The sequence below is a fragment of the Charadrius vociferus genome, unplaced genomic scaffold, assembly GCF_000708025.1.
Source record: "Charadrius vociferus isolate BGI_N301 unplaced genomic scaffold, ASM70802v2 scaffold26, whole genome shotgun sequence".
NCBI lineage: Eukaryota > Metazoa > Chordata > Aves > Charadriiformes > Charadriidae > Charadrius > Charadrius vociferus.
In genome coordinates this window covers 869,007-895,263 of record NW_009649320.1, presented here as the reverse complement: position 1 = coordinate 895,263, position 26,257 = coordinate 869,007, and the positions used below count along the sequence as shown (strand labels likewise).

Genomic DNA, 26,257 nt, shown 5'->3' with positions numbered 1-26,257 from the left:
CTATTTCAGAGCGCATCACTTAGAGGTCTCTCTAGGGCTCCTAACAACCCAAATTTTGCCTCCAAAGAACTGTCTCCTACTGCTCTATTGTTATTAGTATCTTATAAGAGCATAAGTGTACCAATCTTCAAAACTACCTTAGAGTTTGTCTTTATGTATCCTAGGAGTTTCACAGTCTTCATCTCTAACGGGCAGTTTTCACACAAACCAAAATACCTACAAAGCCCATAATCAGCTCCTCAAGGGCTAGATTGTCTCTCTTTTTTTATCAGGTGATACGTTAATCTGTGCCACTGAAGGACCTCCCATCTGTAGGAGCTCTCTCTCCAGCTTGCCGTTCCTCTGTCAGTAAATGTCTGTTCTCCTCAGAAAGGCAGGGACTGCTCCTCCGTGGTGGGACTGCTCCTTTACGGTGTGCTTGAAAGTTTCTTCAGCATATTTATTTTCTGCCAGATTATTGCATTCATTTTATTGTGTTAGTAGGTTTCAGCAGAACAGGAGGAGTTTAATTTCCTTTTCCTTTTAAACTACATGGGTGAAGGGAAGTGTGGGGTTTTTTTTTGTCATTTTCAAGTGCCAGAGGGTAAGAATATTGTGTTTTCTTTCCCCACACGTGAAGTCGCACCACAGTCAAGTTCCTCTCTGTCCTGTAGACTCATTTTGAGAGCTCATGCCACCCAGGGGCCCCTTTTGTGTTCTGACAATGCCATATATTTCACTTGAGGTTAGAACCCAGCCTCAGCTAGACCTCAGCTAAACCTCAGTAGTTTGATCCACAGCCAGGAGGTGATTAATTAAGGGCAACTAATTAGCTGTCACAGCCTGTGGCACCTCACTGAAGACTGAGTCACACCAGACCTTATGTATATAGCTACGTTTGAAATCACCTAAAGCTTGCATTTAAATCTGTGGATTTGTTTTATGAGAAAACATTAAGAGTTCTAAGTTCTCCAGTCTAGGGGTTAAGCTAAGCAAATTTTAAAAAACTAATGCGGTTTGGTGTATTTGTCTTTGTCACTGCATTTCACAGACTTAGAATACTTTTCCAGGTTGTTGAGTTTTAGTGTCACCCTAGAAGGAAATTCTCTTTAAGACTGGCTGAACTCTGGAGTTGGACCTAGAGTGTTTTGGACCTAGTGAAACTCAAACTTTAAATGTTGTCTGAGCACTTTTTACATTAGGACTTGGAGCTCCTTTACTGTAGGATTGCTTTCCTTTCATTTAAAGTTCATCTGAGTAACATTTAATGCCCCAATAGCTGAAATTTCACTTGTAGTCATGAAAAAAAAAGTTTAAAAACAGAAGAATGTTATCAACTGTAGCTATACTATGAAACAAGAAAATAATATCATATATCATTACATATGATCATACAATAGAATACCATAAGATATATAATATTGTGCACATATATATGTACACACACACACATATATATATGATGAATCAGTAACACAGGCTAAAATATCATTCAATAAAAAAGAGAGAAATTCTAGCACTTGGGGTGTTGATTTTGGGGTTTATAGGTATTTCAGTTTGTGGTACCATTGAAAAAATATTTATAGCATACATATATCACAGAAATGATTCTTAATAGAGAATATTTGATATATTATATTATAACAGCATATTATTATAATAATATCTCATACATATTTGTTTTACAAGTTGGATACGTAAGAATGCTTACCTGTCCTCATGATGGCTTCCCACCTCTCCTTTACTTTGCTGGTGTACCCTGTACTGAGGCTTCATCAGAATCACGCTAAGGCTGCCCTCACCTCATACCAGCCTGTGCTGCTTCCATGTGGTCACCATTTAAAATATCTCAGCTGTGCTTATTTACCTTAAGCATGTGGGCAAGCAGACAGCTCATGGCAGAGACAAAGTAGGGCATAAGGTGGTAGTATATTGGCTGCAGTACAGCATGTCTGAGGGTATATACTTTCTCACATGGTAACCTGAAGCTGTTTTGCAAAACTTTATCCCAGAGGCATAAGCCAGCTCCTTTGTCTGTATGAGCGAAATCAAATACGTAGAGTGGCTGATGAGATATGGATTCATACCTTCGCTTACATTGCAAGAATGTGTTTTCTTGCCCATATGCTTAAAAATAGCAGACCACAGATAAATGTAGTAGAAGAGATTGCGAGATACAGATTTTTTGCAAATGGAATACCCAGAATTAGCTCTATTAAGTTGGAGGTAAATGCCAAGGTCATAAAAATTATAGTTTAGACACTAATTTGTAGCACACAGGTCAATAAATGGCACCCTTGAAAGCACAGCATCTTCACGTTCATTATTTTTTCTCAAGATGGCAAGATTCCAGTAATGATTTGCAGAGCAGCGATAGTCCAGATATCTCAGGGCATTTTGCTAGCAATAAAGAGGAACTCAAGTAAAGCCAATAACAAGCTGTTGCAATGTATTGTCTGTTAAGAGCAGAACTCCCTCCCCCAACAAAACCATCTGCAGACCACATATAACTTCTATCTATGGTTATTTCATAGGTAAAATTCACATAATAATATATCAGCATAAATCTTGACTATAGTTAGGGCACTTACATAATTCTCAATGCAGAAAGAGTATGCTAGACAAGGATAGAATGCAATTTTTGTCTTATTTATGCATTTAAGTTACCTAAATGCAGTGAGGACTTGAGAGGAAGACCAAAGCCTGAATACAAGGCACTTACAGTTTGGTTCAGCTGAAGAGCTGAACTTTGGCCTACTGTCTCACCTGCACTCGAGGACTTTCAGAAGAATGAAACAATAGCAGATGTGGTTTCAGGGTGCTATTCCTGTTGTATTCTTTGTATTAGTGTGATAGCTCAAGTAGTCACAAAGAAACTGATCAAGAGGTGAAACTTTTGTTAGAAATATTTTTCTTTTTTTCCCATTTTGTAATCTCCACTTCTTGTATGTTACCAGTCAGACCTCTAACTGGTATCAAATTGCCAAACTGAAGAGAAGTCAGGAAAAAAGTGGTGAGTGGTAAGTCGGGGAAAAAATAATAATTATGTTGGCTCTTTCTTTTTCCTTTTTGTGCATATATTGCACTGCTTCTAAAACTAGGTCATACAGTACATCTGCTCCTATAGCTGGCTATTTCTGAGGTTCCTGTTACCTTTGCACTGTGCCTTTGGGTACATCTGCTCAGCACTGTTCAGGCCCGTGTGAATTTATACTGTGCCCTGTGCCAGCCAGAAGCAGCGCAGCTGCAGTTATCGATGCTCAACGTAAGCCGTGAGCTTTTGCAGAGAAGCCAACTTTCAGTTCTTTCAGCATGTGAACGAAGTGAGTTTGCATGAGGTCGGACAGGGTGAGCTGGCTTCTACCTACCGAGCAAAGAGCTCTGAGGTGCTGTGCACACAGAGCTGCCGCAGACATCACTGGGAGTTGTATCAATACCAGAGCTGCAGGACTGATCCCGAGATAAATGAACCCTGGTCATGCCACCCGGGCTCCATAGCGGTACTGCGTGTGCCCTAAGTTGCTTTCTCAAGACAGATGCAGGTGATACGTGGCTGTCCCGGTAACACATGCCCTGATCATGATATGACTACAATTAAAAGGCAGAATTAGCCAGGGTACCCCATGATTGTAGCTTGAATAATATTGACTGCTGATGGCAACGTTTAAAAAATGAAGAAACTTTCTCTAGCAGAGCATCACAACCACTTTTAAGACCGCATACATGGGCAACTGAACATCACTCAGGAAAAATACAGTGATATATAGCTCAGTAGTACAGATACGATTCAGGGTTCACACTCAGAGCTGTGACAATAAGCAGTAAGAGAAAATGTGCAAAGGAAAGAGTTGTGACGGTGCAAGATTTCTCATGCAGATGACCCGAGGTAAGCCCCAACCACTTCTCCCTTCAAGCAAGACTGGGAAGCATTGTCCAAAGTGCCAGGGAATGAGGAGGCAGCCACAGCGCTGACATGTTTCGCACTGCCTTGCATCCCATACATCACTGCCTGCTGGCCCTTCGTCAGCCCAGGCACACCTCTCCGCTGGAATACATGCGGTCAGCTCTTTTCAGTGGGTATTGACAGGGTGTCCAGGGGAATAAGTGGACACAATATCAGTTCCAGCCGTACAAAAGAACTTTCAGCAGCCCAGTTTTTGTATCAAAGCCTTCCAGTAAGAGGCACAGCTTGACAGGAAGCAAGGCTCATTCTTTCTGTATATCTAGCTCTTCTGGCCTTTTCAGGAGCAGAGAATTAGATACATGAGAAAGCTGCAGAGAATTAGATACATGAGAAAGCTGCCAAGGGCATGTCAGTTTAGCTCCTACAGAGCCCCTGGTCTCATGTATTTTTCCGCTAAGACTGTTTTCACTGGTGCTGATGTGAGAATCACTTCTAACTGGTGTGTGAGCCAGGAGAATGCCCAGTCTGCCAGGAGGTCACCACCAGTACATTGCAGAAGGCATCTGGGGAGAGAGCAGAGCAGTCGATCCTGTAGGTGGGCTGTCAAGAAAGGCTAAATGAGATGTGCTGAGCAAGTACAGCAGCAGGATCAACAGAAGACAAAATAATTTTTATTCTGAGTCCCAGCTGTGACATCTTTGCTACACAAACAGTTTTACAATCACACAAGACTGACTGTAGGTTTTGACACGCAAGTGGAAGCAGTCGGGTACAGGTAAAACCATGCATTTGGTCCCATTCTGTGCCAATTCATTTTCACATGGAAGCTGGCCTGGTCATTGTAAAGTGGCAGCTGAGCATTCCAAGTGAGAAAGGGGACAATTATGTTTTGGTGGACTAGTTCAGATTTTGACAGATTCCAGGCAATTACGAGCTTCCAGGAAACCAGGATCTGAATCAACGGGATGTTTAAAATGGGCTGGATTCAGCTTCAGACACCTGCATTTACGATGGAAGTGACTGTATATGAGCCTATTACAGTCACTGGAGATCTGCCCAGTACAGTCAGTGACATCCACACTTTCCAACTCACCCTAAAATAGACACTTAGATTTCTGCAGATGCTACATCCAGGGCTGTAGCAAAGACCAGGCAAAAAGGGCGCCAGCTATACCCAAATCCTGCTACTTAATGCTACCGCTCTGGAAAGAGAGTTGCATATTCATATAGATCTTACTTAACAAAAGGAATAATAATTCAGCCTGTATTCACAAGTTGTTACGGATCCAGCATGGGCTTTTGGGGGATGTATCTAGGAGGTAGTAAGAGGGCTTTGTACATACTGAGACCAACTAGTCGAAGTAGTGGAAGAAGGTCTATCTGAAGACAGCCTGCATGCACAGCCAAGTTCTTTGATTCACTCCTAACAATACTGTTTCCAATTTCTGGCCCCAGTATGTTACATGAATTTTAGAATTACCCTCCATTCTTTGTGCAAAACATTTGCCCAAACCATGTCAAATTATCCTTTCAGCTACCCCTGCAAATATTGGTTGACTGTCCTGTTTATGGACTTCATCATGTGTTAAATCAATCAACAGCTACAGACTGTTATATTCTTAGCAGAAGTGCAAGAAAAAACAACGTGTGAGCTTTTTTGCCTTTTTTTTTTCTCCTAATCTCAAAAGATAATCTTAAAAAACACGCATGCAGCTCTACCTCAATTCCTTTGTGGACTGAACAGGAGAGGAAACATTCAAAAAGTGTTTCACAGAAAAGAGAGATGAAAAGATCAAAAGTACAGATTTCAAACAGAATAGATATATATATACACACATATGCTTACATGTGTGTGTATACATATATACATATACATATACATATACATGTACATGTACATGTACATATATGTTTTCTCTAAAATGCCAATCAGACAATACAGATTCAATATAAGACCATCAAGCTTTGGGAAGATTGACGGATTCTCTGCTGGGAATCTCTCATATTGTTTACCACAAACACCGTGTGCCAATAAACTGTTACTTCTTTTCCTGGCATTTGAAGTCAGAAGAGAAATGATTGACTATACTTTTTCCTCTGACTTTCACAACAGCTATGTGAGGCAATTACTTGTAGTAGGAAGTAATTGCTGACCGGAACTCATTGTCTGTTAATCCTGGCCATAGATAATATTTGAAAGATTTAAAGTTATATAGGAAATCAGTTCCCGTGTTATTTAGATTTAGATTTGATTGGCCACTTTCTGTGGTCAAAGTTCTATAAAAACATAAATCTTCACTGTCTTGCCATAACTCAAGGGAAGGCTATCTACAGGAGGGCCCTCTGGCACAGGATAACTCCACAGTACCCAGGATGTCTGCCAGAATGGTTAAAAGGAGCTTTGCAAGCTGGTTGTCCATGACCATGCACCATCTGACAAAAACTGTGGTCTAATGAAGTCAAGGTTCCCCACCAGGCGTCAGCAATATTTCGGTAACTTCTTCCACGCACGCAATTCCTCCACGATACCTGCAAGATAGCATTATTTCACCAAGAGGCAAGTTACCTTGTGCTGTTGGGAAATAAGAGCGTGCACATGGGCGGTGGCCGCAGAAGAGTGCTAGCCCTGTAGAATGAATTCCTGAGCTGTTATGTTGAATTCTTAAAGGGGGTTGCCTTAGCTTTGCTAATCCTTTTAAAAATATCAGACTTGAAAAAATTAAGCTTACAAAGTCTATGTATATAGGAAAGACCAACATATATAAATATATATATATATATATATATATAATATTCTACCTATTAGCCTGTAAACTGGAACATCTTTAAATTCATTTGGATATGCTGACTCTGACTGAAATTTAAACCAGCCGAGAAAACCTATCAGTGCAGTTACACAAGTTGGGTTTCGATTGACCTACGGTTTTGCTCACAGAATTTTTAAAGCTGACTTGCCTTGGACAACCGGGTCTAGTGGGAGGTGTCCCTGCCTATTGCAGAGGGGTTGGAACTAGATGATCTTCAAGGTCCTTTCCAACCTAAACCATTCTATGATCCCGTGATTCTATGGCTGTCTTGCACACCGATAAAGAGAAGTGCAAACTGCTTCATTTTGTAGTGTAACTGGCACATAAAGTCATAGAATCACGATTCAGATGCAGGGAGGGTTTTGTCAATACTGGCCCAGAGCCTTACTATTTCCATAAACCTGACTACTGCAGAAATGAACTTTTTAAAGACCGCATTGACTAGTTTCACTCCGAATGGGGTTATCGGCACAGTTGACAGTGTCTGCATTTATGCAAACCTTATCTAAATTAGGATGAACGTTGCTAACACCAGCACAAGAATCCTGACTCTGCTACTTTATGGTTAGCAAAGGTGAAGGTTCAAGCGAATTAAAATTCAACTATCAGCAAAACCGCATAGTCCAGGGCAGACACAGGAAATGTAAAGGTAGCTATGTACAGTTGATTTTACTGCTTAGCAAGTTTTGAAGAATTGCTACAGTATTTCCTTTTGATGTTTCTTTGTTTCTCACCTGTGTATTTAGATACCACACTTGGTAAGACTTTGGTTGAATCTGGGAACCTGCCCACTTATACTCTCTCAGGCTGGAGAAGAGAAGCACTCTCTAATAGGCAGAAATGATAGGATTGTTTTTCTTCACTTTTGAATAAAGCTGCTTTGTCTAGATTGATATAGCTAACAAGCTCAACAGGCATGTACTCCTCACCACACTAAAGTTGGTAATGCTTCTACATTTTCGTACTGAAAATGTAGAAGGTTTTTTTACCTCTCAATGTGAAATCCTTGTGGAGAGAAGACATTCTTGTTTTACCTTGCCCTAACGATTTGAGGTCAGAGCTCTAACCACCATAGGGCTTACTTTGACTAGGTGTACTGAGATAAAGATTGACGTTTGTCTCTGCAAGAGTTTTTGATTAATATAGTGATTATAATGTAACGCTTCCATTGTAAAAAACATGCCATCTTTTGCAGTGAAGGCATACATATGGTTTTCTTATGTCCTTTATCTGAATAATCTTCGGTGAAAAATAAGAAATAGAGAACAGTTTTATTTTTCTAAAGCTTAATTACATAGAAGGTCAGGAATATTGCAGCTAGTTAGATGTTTTCAGGTTTGCTTTGTTGGCTCAGAAATACTTGTACATGCAAGTGCACAGAGAGTAGAAGTCTCATTTCCCAAATGTATTTACTCATAAAAGAAGATAAGCTAAAGCCTAGTGTGAAATAACGCCTTTATGATAACATAACTATAGGCTCAGCAACACTTTCTGATCTTTGCAATAATGATACTCGGAACAAACCAACAGAAACAAAAAACAACAGAAAAAAAAAAAAAAAAAAAAAAAAAGAAATCAGCAAAAGAACAGGGAAGGCCCAATACAAAGAAGTTTCTTAGAAGACTTGGGTTCAGATCTTGAATGAGTGAACCAAACCCTTGGCTTTTAGAGGTGCAGAGATGTAACCCTACAAGCTAAAATTTGCATGAAAGTTTATTGCAAGGGTGAGAAAGAACCATCCAGACAAAACCTGCAGCCTCTTTCGGTAAAGCCTGTGTTCAGTTTAAGGAACACGCAATCAGAGATGCACTCATTTACATTCCTCAGTTTGGTGAACTTGAACATTTGCAGAAGTGTTTCTCTGAATCGCATCAATGGTGCTTTAGGAACGATAACTGAAATATGTCACAAAAGGGCACTTTTTCTTCTTGTTCCTCTATTAAAAACCCTTAATCTAACTAAATATCAAAGTCTCTGTCACTTTTCCCACAGCTGAAGGTGGCTGGCTCCTGGCCGCTTGCCTTCCTGGCTCCTTCTTCGCATCATACTCAGTCTACACTAGAAATTAAATGTCTGTTTTCTGTGCTTATCTAACTTTCTTTCATCTCACTAGCAATTCAGACAGTCCAGGAGGGGTTGAATCCTCAGCAGGATTTTTTTGCACACTGAGAAACCTTAAGTTTTCAGCAATTTTAGCTACATTTAGGTAGACATAAACTATCCTAACTCTTTAGCTGTTATTACTGCTTTGTAATAGTATTAAACTGAGCAAGTAAAAAATAATAATAAAAAAATTAAAAAACTGCAGTCTGAGAAAAAAATATACATTCTTCAGCCACATTTGCATTGATTAAAAACTGTTAATATGACTGCACTAAGTCCTTACAATAAAATTTGTCCTTTCATTTTGCTTCATTCTGAATCTGTTTGCAATTGAGTTGAAACTGCATTTCAGTTTGGTTCTCCTGTAATCTGAAATATGCCATCCTACATTCTTCAGCTGGAAGGGTGTCTTTCCAAAAGCGTAACAATATAAAAAAAATTATGAAATAAGACACTTTTGCTCTACACAATAGTGCTTTGACAGGTAGTGAACCAAACATTATGAAACAGAATAGATTTTGGAAAGGCTTTCTTTGGAATCTTTGGAAGATTTACTTTTCCATCTCAAATCACAAAACAAATCACAAAAGTTTTTATAAATGGTAATTCTGGATTTCATTTGGCTCACAGGCTTTTCAGTCTTTTTCACAGGTGCACTTGACATGGACAACAGGAAGAGAATAGATGTAAGAGAGGAAACACATTAGTTTTATTTAGTAGTCCCCTGAAAAGAAATTAGACACATCTCTATTGTTAGTCTTCCATGGCAAAGAAATAACACAATCCTCTTCTGGTTTGGTTGTTTGTTTTTTTGTTTTTTTTTTTTAATGTTTGACTTTCAGTATACCCTTTAATGTTTTTTTTGTCGCATTTTGTCAACTGAAGGGAAAGGAATCACCATTCCTGTCAAAAAGGCACTGAGCAGCTGTCACCTTTGCTTACCGTTACAGCTCAGATGAAAACCTGGAGTTACTGAATTTCCAGGTGAGCTTTCTGTGCAGAGTGCCATGAGCCAGTGAGTACAAATAGAAGCAAAAAAATCCTACGTGGATTTAGAGAGGGTTACTCCAGAGGCTGTAGGTGCTCTTAGTACCTAATATAAAACTAAAATACATTCATCCACTAAATATTTCAGAAATGAGGCAAGCAGAAAAGCTTAACATTTCTCTTTCTATGTCAGGTGTTTGAAGACTGATGTAAATGGCAGTAAGACTGGATCTTCTCACTTGAAGAATCCTCATTGAGTTTTTGTTTCTGTCTACCTGTATGTCCATCTGTCTACTGCAGTTTAAATATAGCTCTCCCCAAAATAAATCAAAACCGTGTCTTTCTAACAGGGATATTTGTGTAACGGAACTATATTTTTACAGATTATGCATATGAAAGCTTAGCTGAGGGTTGATGTTTTAAAATTATCCTGCAGTAAAGTTTCTCTTGCAGAGAACCCATGCAAACTCCACTGATTTAAATTGTGTTGGAAACCTGAAATTGAAAGGAAGCAACTCATAAAATGTAAGGGGAATCTAATTTTAATCCTCATAAAGATTACTTTCTCGCTTGATTTATGACATTTTCAAGTTAAACCACAAGACACAGACACTGTGGTTGCAGTGGGGGGAAGGACATAAAGTTACCCTGAACAAGTAGAAAACATAAATACGTTAACTAAACCCAAATAGACATGATAAGGGGAGAGATAAAGTACGTTGAAATTCTATAGTGTGGTTCCAGCAGCTTAACCTGGGCATGTAAAAAGTAAGGCATCACAAGTAAGGGTGACTCAGAGCAGGAATTTCTGCTGGCCCAGGCTTTCCTGAACAAGGAATTTGAGATTAGAGCCCCTGAAGGATTTGGAAAAATGAAAGGCAAAATTACAAGAAGGATTTTCTGTACTCCACATATTTCTTTTGCTCCTTATGATGGACATGTTTCTTTTTGAAAACAATGCCAAGGGGACCTACCCTTTTCAGAGAGCTCTTGTAGGTACCCAACCACAAAGTTTGGTGCCTTTCAACACCTATTCAATAGGTGCCTAAATCTAGGGGGCACTGGTGTTTTACTGAAGGTAGTGTTCCACAAGTGGGTAAAATTTGCCTGTAGCCAGCCCATGAACCCTGACATTGTTTTGCGTACTGCAGCATCTACATGTGCATCTTTTTTATAGCTTTCTTATGAGGATATGCTCTCAGAAAAAGCAAGTTTAGAAGAAAATACATTTGTGATTTGCCCTGACGCAAAAGCAAATGTAGGAGATATTCAATAGCTTTATGACCAGTGTGAAAGATTTAATGGAAATTTTCACCTATACTCCTACCTCCCAAGTAAGTACAATTTCTATAGGAATAGCATCTAGGGATGAGATGCCTTAGCCTGTGAAAGCAAATATTTGCCACTTGCAAAGGCTTATTATTAGAGCTCTGTAGATCCTTCAATATAGATAAAAATTTTCTATTTGTTTTGGGAAGTTTAGGGTTGTTAGGCACAAATGGGTGACACTTGGGAAGGATTTTTGAGGCAACAGAGTTCATGAATAGGTATTTGCTGTGGTAAGTCATAGATAGAAGAGTTGAAATGGATAGCATTAAGGGTTTTTTCCAAGAGCTTTGTGTCAGTGAGTGCTTTCTCAAGTGCCCCTGAAAACTGAAGAGTTAGTTTCATTCTTGATATAGCTCCACTGACAAGAACAGAATTTCATCTGCAATGGCTTTGGCTCAAAGAGTTTTTTTGCAGTTGTGATCATGTGATGTGCTTATTACTTGGAACATGTTTTCTCTATGTCGTGTGCATGATATATGAGGAACACGTCTGACTTCTTTGCAACTCCTGTTTTCTTGTGCCTTTTTCTGGGCTTCCAACAGCTCAGCGAGAAGGTCCTGAAAGCCTGGCAACATTAGTTAACAACACACATTCCCCATCCCTGGAGGTGTTCAAGGCCAGGCTGGACGTGGCCTTGGGCAACCTGGTCTAGTGGGAGGTGTCCTTGTCTATGGCAGAGGGGTTGGAACTCGATGATCTTCAGGGTCGTTTCCAACCTAAACCATTCTATGATTCTATGATCACTTGTTTGATACTGACTCTCACTACTTCTGAATATTTTTAGCTGACATTTGAAGCACTATGTCAAATCGATCAGATCAAGAAATAACAGAAATAAGCCCCCACTGAGCTTCTTGCTGCTGTAGTTGCACTTTTTCTGGATCTGCACTCAGTTTATTTTGAGAGTTGAGTATCTCTAATGCACTACAGCCTTCAGCAGAGACTTCACCTTTGCCAGGTCTCAGGAACCATCAACGGCTATTTTGTGAAAGGTCTAGCAAGTTATTCAGTAAGAGCCTCTGTCAGAAATCACAGTTTCTGTCAGAATGGTTATTTCCAGCTGGAGTTAGCTAGCACTGAGGGCTGACCTCTCTGAGGAACTGACTGGTTATGCTGCCCACAGTCTATAACCACATAATTAAATTAAAGGTCTTATTTAACTAGATCTGAGGTTAAGTGACACTGATTGACTGGCACCTACATTTCTTTTTAAGCTAACCTCCTACAGCAGGTGCATCTTGCAAAGAGATGCTTGAATTAAACAGTGCAGGTCATCACAGTCCACAAGGAGCAGCGTGTGCCTGAACCCACTCTCTGCCTCTCTTTTATTAAACAGCACAGATGTGCCCAGAGGTATCGACTGGCTTGGCCTGACACCCTTTCCAGGCCCCTGTTGCCACTCTTCACAGAACTTACTCTTGCTCTATCCACTGCCTTTCTGGTCATTCATTGCCATTTCTTCACTTTTTCGACCCCGTTCTTTTGTGAAACTGCATCCTTGTACTTGCAGCTCCATGAAAGTAACCCCGCATGCCTGTAGCGCACAGAGGCATTAGCTCTTGCTTGCAGCAGCTAAATGCTGCTACACTGTATGAAATAAAAAAGCTAAACCATAAGCTACTGTGTGCCAAGAAATGTCTCTATAGGCCAGACAGTGAAAGCATGGTTTTGCTTTGCACGCTGCAAAACTGAAACTAATTTTGCAGAATTACAGCTGATGCCCGTAAGACAGCTGCAAACAGAACGTCTTTTAATAAGTTACATCTTGCAGAAAATCAAACTCAATAGCTTTTCTTTTTGTTAGAAGAGGGTTTTTTACTTCTTTAGCTTGGTCCCTTCAGCCTGTCAACCAGGCCAAGCAACTGCAATCTGTCCCTGGTTCTTGATTATACATGGTGTTTTTCTTATATTCTCTTTATATAATGAATATATCAAGAATAATTGATTGCATGTTCTCCTTTCCCCAATTAAAAAAAAAATAAATATCCAGCCCTTCCTTGGAAGGCTGTTCACTGTTTAGCTGGGGCAGGGTGGAAGTCAGAAAATACAGTGTATTACAAGAAGCAAGGTCATGATATCTAGAACAGGTAGGATGGATTTAGCTCATACAGATCCTATGGCATAGTGTTTTCATGCAGCCATCAATTTAATTTCAATTTGTGATATGTGATTTTCTTTATGTTACAATAACATAAGAGGTGTGATAACATATAGACTGCAAAAAGTATCAGAAAGCCATTCAGCATGGAAAAAGTAGTTGTTCAAAGCTAGGAAGAAGGGAGACTGGTAAAACATTGCCATGATTCGGAGGGAGGAGAGAGTTTTCAGGAGATAATTTTAACAGATTCCATTAATTCAGTGATAATCTGTCAAACTACATAGGGCTTTTTCTTAGTTTGATTAGTAGAAGTATGTTCTTAATTTCTGTTTTGGTATACTTTTTTCTCTTTTGACTTTTTCCTCTAGGTTTTTAAGCCAAGTCTTCATGATATGATCCAGCTGGCATATAGGGATCAACAACCCCCTTGTGAATAATGGTTAAAAACGGATCCCACCTGGACGTTGAAACACTGGCAATGCTCCAGAATAAAGCTATCTCCATCACTCTCCCAGTTGTGTACTCACTGGTGGCTATAATTAGCATCCCTGGCAACTTGTTCTCCCTTTGGGTACTCTGCTGGCACATCAAACCCAAAACACCTTCTGTCATCTTCATGATCAACCTGAGCATCACAGATCTCATGCTGGCCAGCTGCTTTCCCTTCCAGATTTCTTATCACATCCAAAACAATCACTGGAGCTTTGGCAAAACTCTTTGCAGCCTTGTGACTGTGATGTTCTACTCCAACATGTATTCTTCAATACTGACCATGACCTGTATCAGCATCGAGCGGTACATGGGTGTGGTATATCCCATGAAATTGATCAAGTGGAGAAGAAAAAGATATGCCCTGGCTGCTTGCCTCGGTATGTGGATTTTCTTGCTACTAGCCTTCTACCCACTGGAAAGCACAGATCTGACCTATGAAGTGAAAGAATTGGGGATTATAACCTGTTTTGACGTCCTCAAATGGGATATGCTGCCCAACTTTGCAGCCTGGGTAGCCTTTCTCCTCACACTATTTGTCGTGCTTTTCCTGATCCCTTTTGTTGTAACAGTTGGATGCTATATTGGCACCATTCGGAAGCTTATTCAGACATCGAACAGATATGGTAACAGGCAGAAGACAAGATCCATATACCTGGCGATGATAGTCCTTCTGGTGTTCATCACTTGCTTCGCCCCGAATAACTTTATCCTACTTGTGCATATGATTATCCGCCTGTTTTATGGGAGGAGTTTGTATCCTGCCTACAAGCTCACCTTGTGCCTCAGTTGCCTCAACAACTGCATAGATCCCTTCATTTATTATTTTGCGTCCAAAGAATTCTACCAGAAATTCATGCAAGTGTTTCGCCCTAAGGTACTGCTCAGTGACAGTTTGGAAAACAGAAGGGAAAGCTTGTTCTCTGGCAGGACCATGTCTGCCAGGTCAATGTCAAGCGGACCTATGGATGGGTTAGAGGGAGTAAAGGTCTATTTGCAAAGGCAGGAAAGTGTTTTTTAGCCTTAGACATCCCCAGGAGAAAGGCACCTGTGAGATCCATGAGTAGACACAGAAAACATTTCTTTTTGAATGGCTACCCTCAAAATACTTTACTCCGGTGAGAGAACTCAAGCCATACTTACATTGCACATCCTACTTCAGTATTTTCTGGTAAGAAATGGAAGCGTTAAAGGAACTGAATTTATTCAAGAAGGCACTGAAGCAAACCCAATGTTGATAATTAGGGGTTGTCCTGGAATTAGTCCTACTGCATGAAACCAAGGGATACATTTAGAACAAAAATTACTTTCAGGTTGTATGATCTCAGTGTTCAATCTAAGGTTTGTGATTCTCGGCAAATGTGAAATATTACTGTATATGAATTAAAGCATACACTGAAGTTGGATTTGGGGTAGGAGAGTTATTTTTCTATGCAATGTGCTACATTTTTGTTTTGTTTTGTTTCATTTTTTTTTAATGTATTGCTTTCTCTCATTGTATTTCTATAAACGAATGAGTAAAAAGAGCTTGTCATTTTACCATTAATGCATAATGCATAGCCACTGTGAATTCACCACAACACTTACCCAACTGTTTATCAGAATCAAACCACACTAACCTTTGAAAAGGTTAGGTTGACTCATACTATTTATTTCAATTTTATATGGCTAAATATCTCATGCAATGAAAGGGAAGCTAGAACTAACAATGTTTGAGACTAATTCAGCTGCTGAGTGGATTATATTTTCATTTCTTGAAGTTATGAATTTCTCAGGACAGTGGGGAGCAGTTGATTTAAGAAAAAAGATTTTCTCACATTGACCTACTACAGTTATAATGCTGCTGCTCATATGTGATTGGTATCAACAAGTCGTTTTCACCAATTCACTATAGGCTATATGCAGAAGCACCATCCACCTCAGCAGAGAATTCAGCTTTGTATAGTGCATGGACAGTGAGTTTATCTTCCTTAGGCTACAACATGGATTATTAACCAGATTTTCAGCTGGATTTATGAGAATTCAACCTCAGACTGGAGTGATTCTGTGCCAGCAGAAACCAGATGAAAACCTGTCCCTATTGCCAGATGTCAGAAACATACTTCTTTCAAGTGGGCAAACAGAAAGAAGAGGGAAAAAATGAAAGCAAGGCTTGAGAATGGGAGATGTACCAAATACCCAGGAAATAGGTTACGGCAGGTCAGTTGTGCAGTCCTGTGTTGGGGACTCCTTCTGAAATATCCTCCTCCAGCTCGTTCACATATAATGTGTCATGTTTTAGTTCTTCGCACATCTCAACAACTGCCCGTGTGCTTGGAAAGATAACTGCTACAGAATATGTACTGGAAACAGACAAAGACAAAATTTTTCCTGTAGTATTTAAAGCTTTTTACCTACCTTTGGCCCTCATTGACAGTGAAGAGCCAAAAAAAACCCAACAAGCTTCCCCTCACAAGCAAGACAAAGCTATATGGCATGCTTTTGCTGCGCTGTGACTCCATCCAACACAGAGTAGGAGGCTGTCTTTGACATTGTGGATAGTTGGTGAGACACCACATGCTATACTGATTTCTGAGCTCCTGTGCCTAAGTAAAAGACAACATCCAAGGCCCTTAAAATCTGCCTTTTTTAGTTTGTGCATGACATGATTAAAACACAATTTTCCATGACTAATCACCACAGATTTCTTCACAATGGAGGCTGGATAACCACAAAATCAACTGTGAGATATTTGTATGGCCTATCTTCCGCTAAAGTGCCATCAGTTATTGGAGCAGGATAAATGTGAGTGAACCTAGTACAATCTTTCAAAAGCCATCTGAGGTGTTTTGTGGAATTTCACAGTGTTAGTTTTAATTTTCTGCCCACAAGGCCAACCTTAGTGATACGTAATCCGTCCAAACCTTCCCATCAACTTGCCTGGAAGCCGCCCAGCACTACCAGCCTGTGTGCCAGCTGCATATGTGCAGTGAGGTGGGCTTGCTACTTTAAATCGCCTCGTGTGTGCTGAAGGAGAGAAGCCCACTGAATATGTTCCTGTGGGAGTCCGGGGCTCTGAGCTCCCGTGTCAGGTCTAGCACATGCTCCAAAATGCCTGCTTGCGCCAGGACCTCCAAAGAAAGAACAATGGCTTTTCCTTAGCCATCCCACGTCTGTCAGGCAGAAATTCAGTTAGTTTACTTATGTTTTGCAAATCTGCATATTAATTTAGCAGTGCATGGTTTCACCTTGCTGCTCAAGTCCCTGCACCATCCACTGTCACAGAATTCCAGCTTTCTCACCGCCAAAACTGTTTTCAGCATTTTGCTGCGGCAGAAAGTTTTTGGGAGGTTATACTGAAACTTCTCCTTTTTCTTCTTTTTTAAACATGCAAATATTTTTACAATGAAAATCATTACTTCTCTTAGCTCTAATGCAGATTTTCACTCTGCTTTGTCTTGAACCTGATCCTCAAGCGCTGCAATGTGCCTGAACTGTAACTGACACAAAATAGAGACAAAAGGGCAGAAACTTTGCACTTTGGACATCAACTGCTATATTTTGAAAAATACTGAATTGCTCATTTTGCAAAGAGGGAAAAGATGCTCACAACTGACGGAAAATGTTCTTCTCTCCAGCCTCATGCAGCTCTTCATAGCCCTTCATGCCTCCTCTGACATTGTCTAAAAAGGAACAGGATGGATGCGTCCTTCAAGTACCTCTTCATGCCATTTTACTAACTAGCCTCTAGTTAGCTCAGATTAGGCAAACTTCCCATTTGGGTCAGCAGGATTGTTCCTTGAGAAAGCAATACAGAAATGAACCCAATGACTGAAATCTTTTGAGTCCGACGGTGTATACTATGATGTTTTGGAGGGGTTCTTTAGAGAGGAAGAGAAGAAATCATTAAAGTGGCCCAACAAACTGGTTTTTGACACTGGAAACGCATCCCTGTGGGGCACCACAAGGTAGCAAGACTTCTGTCCTCCTTGGACAGTGGGTGTGAGCTGACATACATACATATATATCTATAAAAGTATATATACACATAAATATAGATTGCCATTTGAGATGTTATCAAGAAGTTCATGTCTATGTTGCCTTTGTTTTGGGGAATACGTGTCCTGGGCGATGTGCTTACTTGATTGTCTCTGTGGTTATTGTAATTTTACGGAGAAGATGTGAATGTATGGGCTTCTGTTTGGTTTTGGGTTTTGTTTTTTTCTGTTTTGTTTTGGTTTTTTAATTAATGTTTAGCAATTTAATATATGAATGTGCTTGGATTTTTTTTGTATATACAATAGTAAAAAAAACCCACAATACAAAAGTCATGATTTAAGTTTCTTTCCTTTGTTTGCACCTGCCATATGTGAGAAACTTCCAAGCTTAGAAGAGGGCAGGGAAAACAAGGTATGAAATAAAATGGATCTGTTTCCCCTTGCTATTGTGTCTATTTTAGATTTCTGTTTAAGTCTTATTTTTCCCAAGCATTTTGAAGATTGATCTTTTTTTTCTTTGCATACCTATTCATTTTTTTTTCTTTTTTTTATATATATCTTAGAAACTAGCATTAGCATACCCCTTTCACACAAATTTTAAAAGCACCGATACTTGAATGAGATGTTGGCTAATTTGGAATCCTTTTCTTTGCCCAACAGGTGTAACAAATAAATATATTTTTAAATTTCAATTCATTTCTGAAGGGCCCTGGCAGCCAGGGCCCATCCCACCCCCAGCCAGGCGCAGGGCAGCCAGGGGCACTGGGGCAGCCCCAGCCCCAGGCATGGGGCACCTCCATGGGGATGGGGACAGGCCATGGTTGGGATGTGGGCCTGCGGGGGGGCCTGGCTCAGGGGGTCCATGGCCGGGCAGGGCAGGTCTGTGGGGAGCTGGAGACCGGCCCTGCTGTGGCATCGCTGGGACAGGGCCTGATGGCCCCGGGGGGCTGACATGGGGTCCTGGGGCCTGGGCAGGGTGGGGGGAGCCCTGGGGGGCCAGGCAGGGACAGGCAGGGCTGGTGGTGCCTTGATAAACATTCCCTAGACTGCTTATGCTCCATTTTGGTTTTGAGGTCTGTTTGGCTACGTCTATGCTGATAGAGCAGAGGGACAGAGCTCATCCTAAAGTCACTCAATCATTTTTTGTCTTTTTTTCCAGTTCAAAAGTGTTTGAAATAACATGAGGTCCACAGTGAGTGGTGTTTCTCTAAGGAGATGCTTAGGGTATATGCTACATACCCGAAGGTGTGCATGATAGCATGAATGTTTGAGGGTGAAATTCAGCATTGCTAAGTGTGAAGTAACGCACATGGGGAAATCCAGTCATAGCTTTGTGTACAAAATGATGTTGCTCAGCAGTGACCACAATGAATCATAATACATAATTCCAGGCATCAGCTCAGCATTGTAGAAATCCATGATTCACTCACACCTTGTTTACTTTGTGCACTTCTGGACTCTTTATCACAGATAGCATCTACAAGAACTGGAAAAAGTCAAGAGAAGGGCATGTGGGATGATCTAAGGTATGAATTTAAAACCTTATGAGTTAAATAGTTTACGACTCTTCGGCTCAAAAAGGAAACGATGTAAGGTAGGTAAGAAAGAGGTCTACAAAATCCCCAACAGAGTGCAGAAGCTGATAGGGATGAGTTTCACTGCCCTTGCCCAAGGAAGAACTGGGGAATAACATATTAAGCTGTGGTGGATTGACCCTACCTGGATGCCAGGTGCTCACCAAAGCCTCTTTATCACTGCCCTCCTCAGCTGGATGGGGGAGAGAAAATATAACAAAGAGCTTGTGGGTTGAGATAAGGACAGAGAAAGATCACTCACCAATTGCTGTCGCAGGCAAAACAGGCTCCACTTGGGGAAATTAGTTTAATTTGTTACCAATCAAAACAGAGTAGGACAACAAGAAATAAAAAACTAAACCTTAAAACACCTTCCCCCCAGCCCTCTCTTCTTCTCAGCCTCAACTTCACTTCCGATTTTCTCTGCCTCCTTCCCCCGAGTGGCACAGGGGGATGGGGAATGGGGGTTGCAGTCAGTTCATCACACGTTGACTCTGCCACTCCTTCATTCTCAGTGGGAGGACTCCTCACACTCTTCCTCTGCTCCAGTGAGGGCTCCTCTCTCCATGAGTCCACAGATCCTGCCAGGAGCCTGCTCCAGCACAGGCTTCCCATGGGGTCACAGCCTCCTTTGGGGCATCCACCTGCTCCAGCATGGAGTCCTCCATGGGCTGAAGGTGACCATCTGCTCCACCATTAACCTCCATGGGCTGCAGGGGGTCAGCCTGCCTCACCACGATCTTCACCATGGGCTGCAGGGGAAACTCTGCTCCGGCACCTGGAGCACCTCCTCCCCCTCTTTCACTGACCTTGGTGTCTGCGGAGTTGTTGCTCTCACATATTCTCACTCATGTCTTTGGCTGCAGTTGTTGTTGCACAGTTTTTTTCCCCTTCTCAAAGATGTTATCCCAGAGGTGCTACTGCTGTCGCTGATGGGTTCGGCCTTGGCCACCAGTGGGTCCGTCTTGGAGCCAGCTGGCATTGGCTCTATCAGACATGGGGGAAGCTTCTAGTAGCTTCTCACAGAAGCCATCCCTGTAGCCCCACCCTGCTACCAAAGCCTTGTCACACAACCCAATACATAAGCTAATGAGATCCAGACTCAAAACCAGGAAAAGTTAGTACCTCCTCTCATAACTCATAGTATAATTGGGGAGCCCCTTGCAAGGATGTTATGGATGCACATAGTACATGGGTCCACAGAGAGACTGGAAAAGCACCTGAAAAAGTAATCCATTTTAGGTTACTAAATAGGTAAACTGCAACAGACTGAGGAAAACCCCTAAGCTTAAAACGGTCAGAGGTTGGAGGAATATTAAGGGGAAGTGATGTTATGTGATTGCCCTGTTCTTCCTTTTTTTGAAATGCCAGTGCTTGAGACAGGACACCATAAGCTAGACAGCCCTTTGGCCCCACTCAAGCCAGTCTCACGCTCCTGTGTAAGGCCTGCCAGAACTGCCTGTGAGCCTGGCCTCTTCCACCCTGCCCAATGGGGTGCTGCCAGTGGGGATTCAGCAGGGAATGCTACTGTCTTGCCTGCTACTGTCTTGGAAGAGGCTGTCCCAGAGTCAGGGAAGGAGATGAAAGTGCCCCAAGGGAGCTTGAGGCAAGCTCCAAGCTTGACCCTCTGTCACGTAGCCCTGTTGACAAATCACAGAATCACAGGATGGCTGAGGTTGGAAGAGCCCTCTGAAGGTCACTTTGTCCAACCCCCCCGATCAAGCAGTCTCTCACATGCAGGTAAAGATGAACTCGTGTATCACCCTTCAACAAACCCCTCTGGCTGCTGGTAACAGTTAACCCCTTTTGCTTCAAAGCTTGTAATTATTAATTCAATTGCTAACATCTTTTCTCACCTTTGTTCTCATTTTTCCATCACCTAACTCTCTTGAAGGCTGCTGCTGTTGGAGCTGACTAGCAGCAGACCTCACTGTCCTCTTGGGTCAGGGCCACTCGCAGTTGCTGACTCTCTTTCAACTTTTCAGGTAGCAGCTTAGTCTACTCTTGAAAGCTGTAACAGCTGCATTAGTCAAGAGTATGATTCCCTGGCCTGAACTGTCACAAATACACTGGCAAGACCTCTAGTGTTCCTTTCCTGAAAGACCGGGTAACACTAGTCTTTTTCAATGACCTGACAAGTTCCTCCAGAGAAGCTGATTTAAGATATTCTCACAGTATTTTGTCCTGGCAAAATCCATTAGGAGAATCAGTTGTATTGGCAAATCTTTCCGATTCAGTTAAAGCCGTGGTTATTTTAAATGCCCAAAATGAAAATTCTAATATAAAAGGACTCTCACGAGAACGATTAGGATATAAGCCTTGGTTATTGTACTTCGTAATTAATTCCATCCTGAAAAAAGAGGAACTTTTTATTGGAATAAATCTTGTACTGTCTTTCCTCATTTATGCTGCAGTTACAAGTCTCAAAAGGAGTTATGGAGAGCAAAATTTCAATCATACTATTCCTCTTGATATATTTGGAGTACATTCATTCTGGATTAATTTTTTGCAAGTAATTGTTCTCTTGTCAAACCTATAAAGTGTAATTATGGAACACATAATAGAGTATGATGCTTAGTTGTAATATCTTTTTTAAAGCTTGCTTTTTTATTTGACAAAAAAAAAACCCTGCTTGTCTCACATCTGGACTCCTACTGAACTCCTGGTCTTTCATGACTTGGTTGCAAGTCTTATGACTTCTAGTATTTTTCCCTAAAGTCTAAACAGCTGGAATATGTTATCAAATGAGGAGACTCTCAGGCCTCTTTAATTATAAAACAAAAAGTTCAGAGCTGCCAGACACAATACCTTTGTAGCCTTTAGCATAAATAAATACCTCATCCCCCTGCTTGACTATCTTGGCTCATGATGATGGCCTGCAGTCAGTCTTTTTGTCTTTTTCTGTTTCTTCTGCAGAAATGTTCAGCACTGGGACACTGATGGACCTCTTTCCCCAGTTTCTGCACCACCGCCCTCATGACCTGGCTCTGGCATGCCAGAATTACTCCGATGCAGAAGGTAAAGTGCACGTGTCGTCCTGCTGGGAGCTGCCAAGGCTAATTGCCCTTTGAAGCTTTTTCCAATATCTTCCGCACTCTTAACTGCTGTTGTTGGCTACAGTGAGGTACCAGAAAAATGGGGAAGTGCTTTGTTGAGTGCCTTAAATCTGAGAAAACTCAAAGGTTTGGCTGCTCTGCTGTATACCTGAGCAGACTCATCAAAGAAGAAAGGACAACAGACTTCAGGGAGGTATAAACAAATTCAAAACAGAGATGGGAGAGAGACTGAAGAAGTAACTTCTGTGGCAACGGAGGGGGAGAATACAGTGACAGTTTGGAAAAAGATCCAGAAAATTAGTCTCTGCAAGAGGCCAAGTGCAGTTAGAGAATGTCTGTAAATAGTTTTCTTCATAAACAGGCAGGTTTGTTTTAGAAACATGGAGCCCTTTCAGTGTGAAAGCTGAAAGAGGCAGCAAATCTCCAGATCTCTGCTGTAAGGAGAAGAATGTGCTTAACAGCCAAATAAACCACTACCTAGATACTGAGCAAACACCTCCCAGAGGGGCTCAGATATCTGGAAACGTGGGCTTGCCAGGCACAAAAAGGGCAACTCATCTGATCAAAAGTAGATATTAAGCGTTGTGTTAAGGATCTTACTGCTTGGCAGCATTCATGTTGACTGCCACCTCCATTTCCAAAACCTACACGATAGCTGCTTTGCCTGTTGGCTGCATTCAGACATCCAGATGTTGGTAGACTTCCGTGTTACTGTGGACCCACACCAGAAAAGCAATGGTGGTATGCCAAGACTCTTACCACCTTCTTCTTGACAGCTGTCTTTGGATTTCGCCACCTTCCTGTTTGTAACAGCAGCTTGTTCATCTGATGGGAAACCATGTTTTTCATGGTTGAAAAGACCTGGGAACTAATATTCCTGGGGACCTCAGCAAACACTTAAATAGGCTGCAGGTCTTTCTTACCTCCCCAAACCCATAGAGCTTCATAAAATAAAGGCAAATACATAAGTTAAATGACTGGAAGCCTCTTCCCATCATTTAGCTCTACAAAGAGACTGTACCACCTTCTCAATTAGCAACCCTCTATGGAGATGCAATGGCTTTTTCTCCTTCAAAAAGTTTCATCACTGCAACACCGATGGTTCTGTCTCCTCAGTTCCTCATTATTGTCCACAGGCCGACATTTTTCCTTTCCCTGTTTCCCCTTGCTTTCCATAGTATATGCAGAACACATCAGTATCTTATTCCATTCTGATGAATGATGCAAAGCACTCTGTACACTTTTACCTAAAATGTCGATATATTTGAGCTTTTTTAACAAGGCAAGTGTTCCCACATGTTGCTGTTAAATCAAACCTTTAAAGGAGTACAGAAATAAAATACAGCAAATAACTTTTCTTCGGTTGATAAATCTGATCAGATCGAGAAGACAGAAGACAAAAATAAAACCTTTAATCTCACAATATTCACTCCAAGTTTTTAGTTCATATTCAGTTTGGGTGACAGGGTGGAATTATTGCTGTTCTTACAACCATGCAGACTTGCTGGAGGAGCCTTAAGCTCTGTTACAAACGTATCTTAGCACCTATTAATGTGTTTAGGACGTTCCTTTACACGTCTAATCTCAATGCATCTCTTTCAAGATACTGCTAGAGCTTTTGACATTAATATTCGCTCTGGTTATCCCTGTATGTTCACACACGCATGCATACCCAGCTATATTAAGTAATCCTTATACTTAAAACTAGGGCTTTGAGTGGGTTTTAGTCCTTACAAGTTACAGCTCTCTACAGCTACTTTCAAGTTAAACTATGCGTGCAATTAAGTAGAATATATGGGATGTACTGCCCTCTTGTGGAGATTTATATAATGACCGTATTCTTAAAAGCGCCATAAATGTTCTTGACCTTGGAGCCTCAGAAGTCAGTTCTTGGAAGAGCTGGGATTCCAGCTGAGCCCATAAACCTTCTCCTCTCTGCGTCTTATCTTCGTTTTCCCTAACTTTATACCGTTTTCTTTGCAGTAATCATTATACTGTGTAAGCAGAGGGAAGACTTGTTTTTCATACTTGGGCAAATATGTATTTGTATCTTACATTATACATGTAGACATGTGTTTTATATAAATACACACACATATATAACATGTGCATGTTGTGTATATAATATACACATATATACACAATATATATACACACACACACACACATTTTCTGAAAATATTTTATGAACCTGTTTATGTGTTTTTCAAATATAAGCAATTCAGAAGCAGTGGTCCTCATACTCTGATAAACGATTTATTTTTCTCTAGAGATTTTGTAGGTGTTAAGAGGAGTGAGACTGGGGCAATGCTGAGATTGGAGGTCGAACTATCCCTGTGGTACCTTCGACATAATTTGCAGCCCCTCAAAGACAGACATAACTAGGGATGCTGTCAGCAAACATTTACCCTCCTGTCCCAGTGATTACAGGGTTATTAGGCCCTGCGCAGTCTTCTCCTCTGAGGCTGATTGTTGGCCTCAAGCTAACAGCCCAGAGAAAGCAAGCTGAAGATCAGAAGTTGCCTTCAGCCGCAGTCACTGGGCTGTGGCAACAGCTGGGGAAGACAGCACTAGAAGCACATGTATCTGCGATGCTGCTCCCATATCATGAATATTGGCATGCGCTTGCAGCACACCATTTCATCCCAGAAGGGGCCATAGCACACATTTGATATCAGGGGGAAACTAGCAGGAAGGAAGTGTTCTTTTCTTTCTTCTGCCCTGTGCTGCTGCTGTGGGCCTGGCCAGATCGTCCTCTCGGACAACACAGGGACAAACCTGTCACTCTGTGCTCCTCTCACTAGGATTTAGTTGTGTTCACAGTGAGATTTTTTTCAAGGCTCTAGGCTTCTCCACCTTGCGATACCTTCTGCGTGGCAGAGGCCAAAAGCAAAGCAGTTAGTCTGAATCCCTGACATCCCTTCTTTAATTATTCTTGGAAGGAACCTCTTTACACTATTTAAATATGCCAGCCAAGGATGCTTCACCCGGGCTTGGATAATGATTTCTGTGTTGCCAAAAGATGCTTTGTGAATGGCCACGTTCTCCTCCTGGGAATTGCTCCATTCATGTTTGATGCAGCTGCTTCTCCTTGTCTCATGAGATGGGCATGGATCTGCCTGAGAAACAGGCTGATATTCCTCTGGCACTGGATATACTGCACTCCATCAGCAGTTGTGAAGTCTCCTCACAGGCAAGGTATAATGTCATTTGATACTTATGTGGGATAAACACCTTCAAATTAAGTATATGTAAAAACATTTACAGGGACATTACGTACTATACACCCCACGTATTTAACTGAAAATCTTATTTAATCTGACTTCCTGTGGTTTCCCTAAAATACCTCTACATGCTGGTAACACCACTCTACTTCAAACAGAAAGGAAATTATGGGAAGTGATCATATAGACAAAATAAGCTATTGCAGGCCTTCCAAACTGGATAGAAGAGGAAGAAGGAACATTTAGACCTAAGCTGAAGAAAACTAAAGTGATAGGGGTTCTCAAAAATGGACTATGAGAACACAGAACTAAACCGTAAGATTGGTGAAAGAAATCTAGGGTACCCGCTCTGAAAGCACTCCCCAAGTCTGGAAAAATGGCTGTTGAAAGCCTTACAGTTTTCCAGTAAAACTTCAGCAGTACTCTGCAAGAAGCAGTAACAAAATTATTTGAGAGCCAACATATACTTCTGTTTTATACACCTTGCAAGGATCTGAATTTCTTTTAAAACTCTAGAATACCCCCTTCATAACCCACAAATCTAGTTGAACATGTAAAGCAATCTTAAAAGGTCAAGGAGATAGAGTGTTACATGAAGCAGGTAACTTTGCTGAGAAGACTGCCAGTTGAATACCAGTTGTACACATAAAGACAAAAATAAAACATAGCACAAGTAATATTAAATGATACAATGATGTTTTTAAACATAGGAAAGTTCCTGATGATTAGC

General features: G+C 41.1%; 2 protein-coding genes across 2 annotated transcripts in view; both read left to right on the top strand.

The window, feature by feature from the left end:
* The window catches only part of P2RY8 (purinergic receptor P2Y, G-protein coupled, 8), a 33,969-nt gene extending 19,110 nt beyond the window's left edge, over window positions 1-14,859 (top strand). The window contains exon 3 of the mRNA XM_009889439.1: window positions 13,576-14,859. Coding sequence (XP_009887741.1) covers window positions 13,644-14,717 — 1,074 coding nt within the window. The 5' untranslated portion in view covers window positions 13,576-13,643 and the 3' untranslated portion in view covers window positions 14,718-14,859. The remainder of the gene's footprint in view (window positions 1-13,575) is intronic.
* A 4,342-nt stretch (window positions 14,860-19,201) lies between these two features.
* The window catches only part of ASMTL (acetylserotonin O-methyltransferase-like), a 42,006-nt gene continuing 34,950 nt past the window's right edge, over window positions 19,202-26,257 (top strand). The window contains exon 1 of the mRNA XM_009889460.1: window positions 19,202-19,267. Within this exon, the coding sequence (XP_009887762.1) occupies window positions 19,202-19,267 (66 nt within the window). The remainder of the gene's footprint in view (window positions 19,268-26,257) is intronic.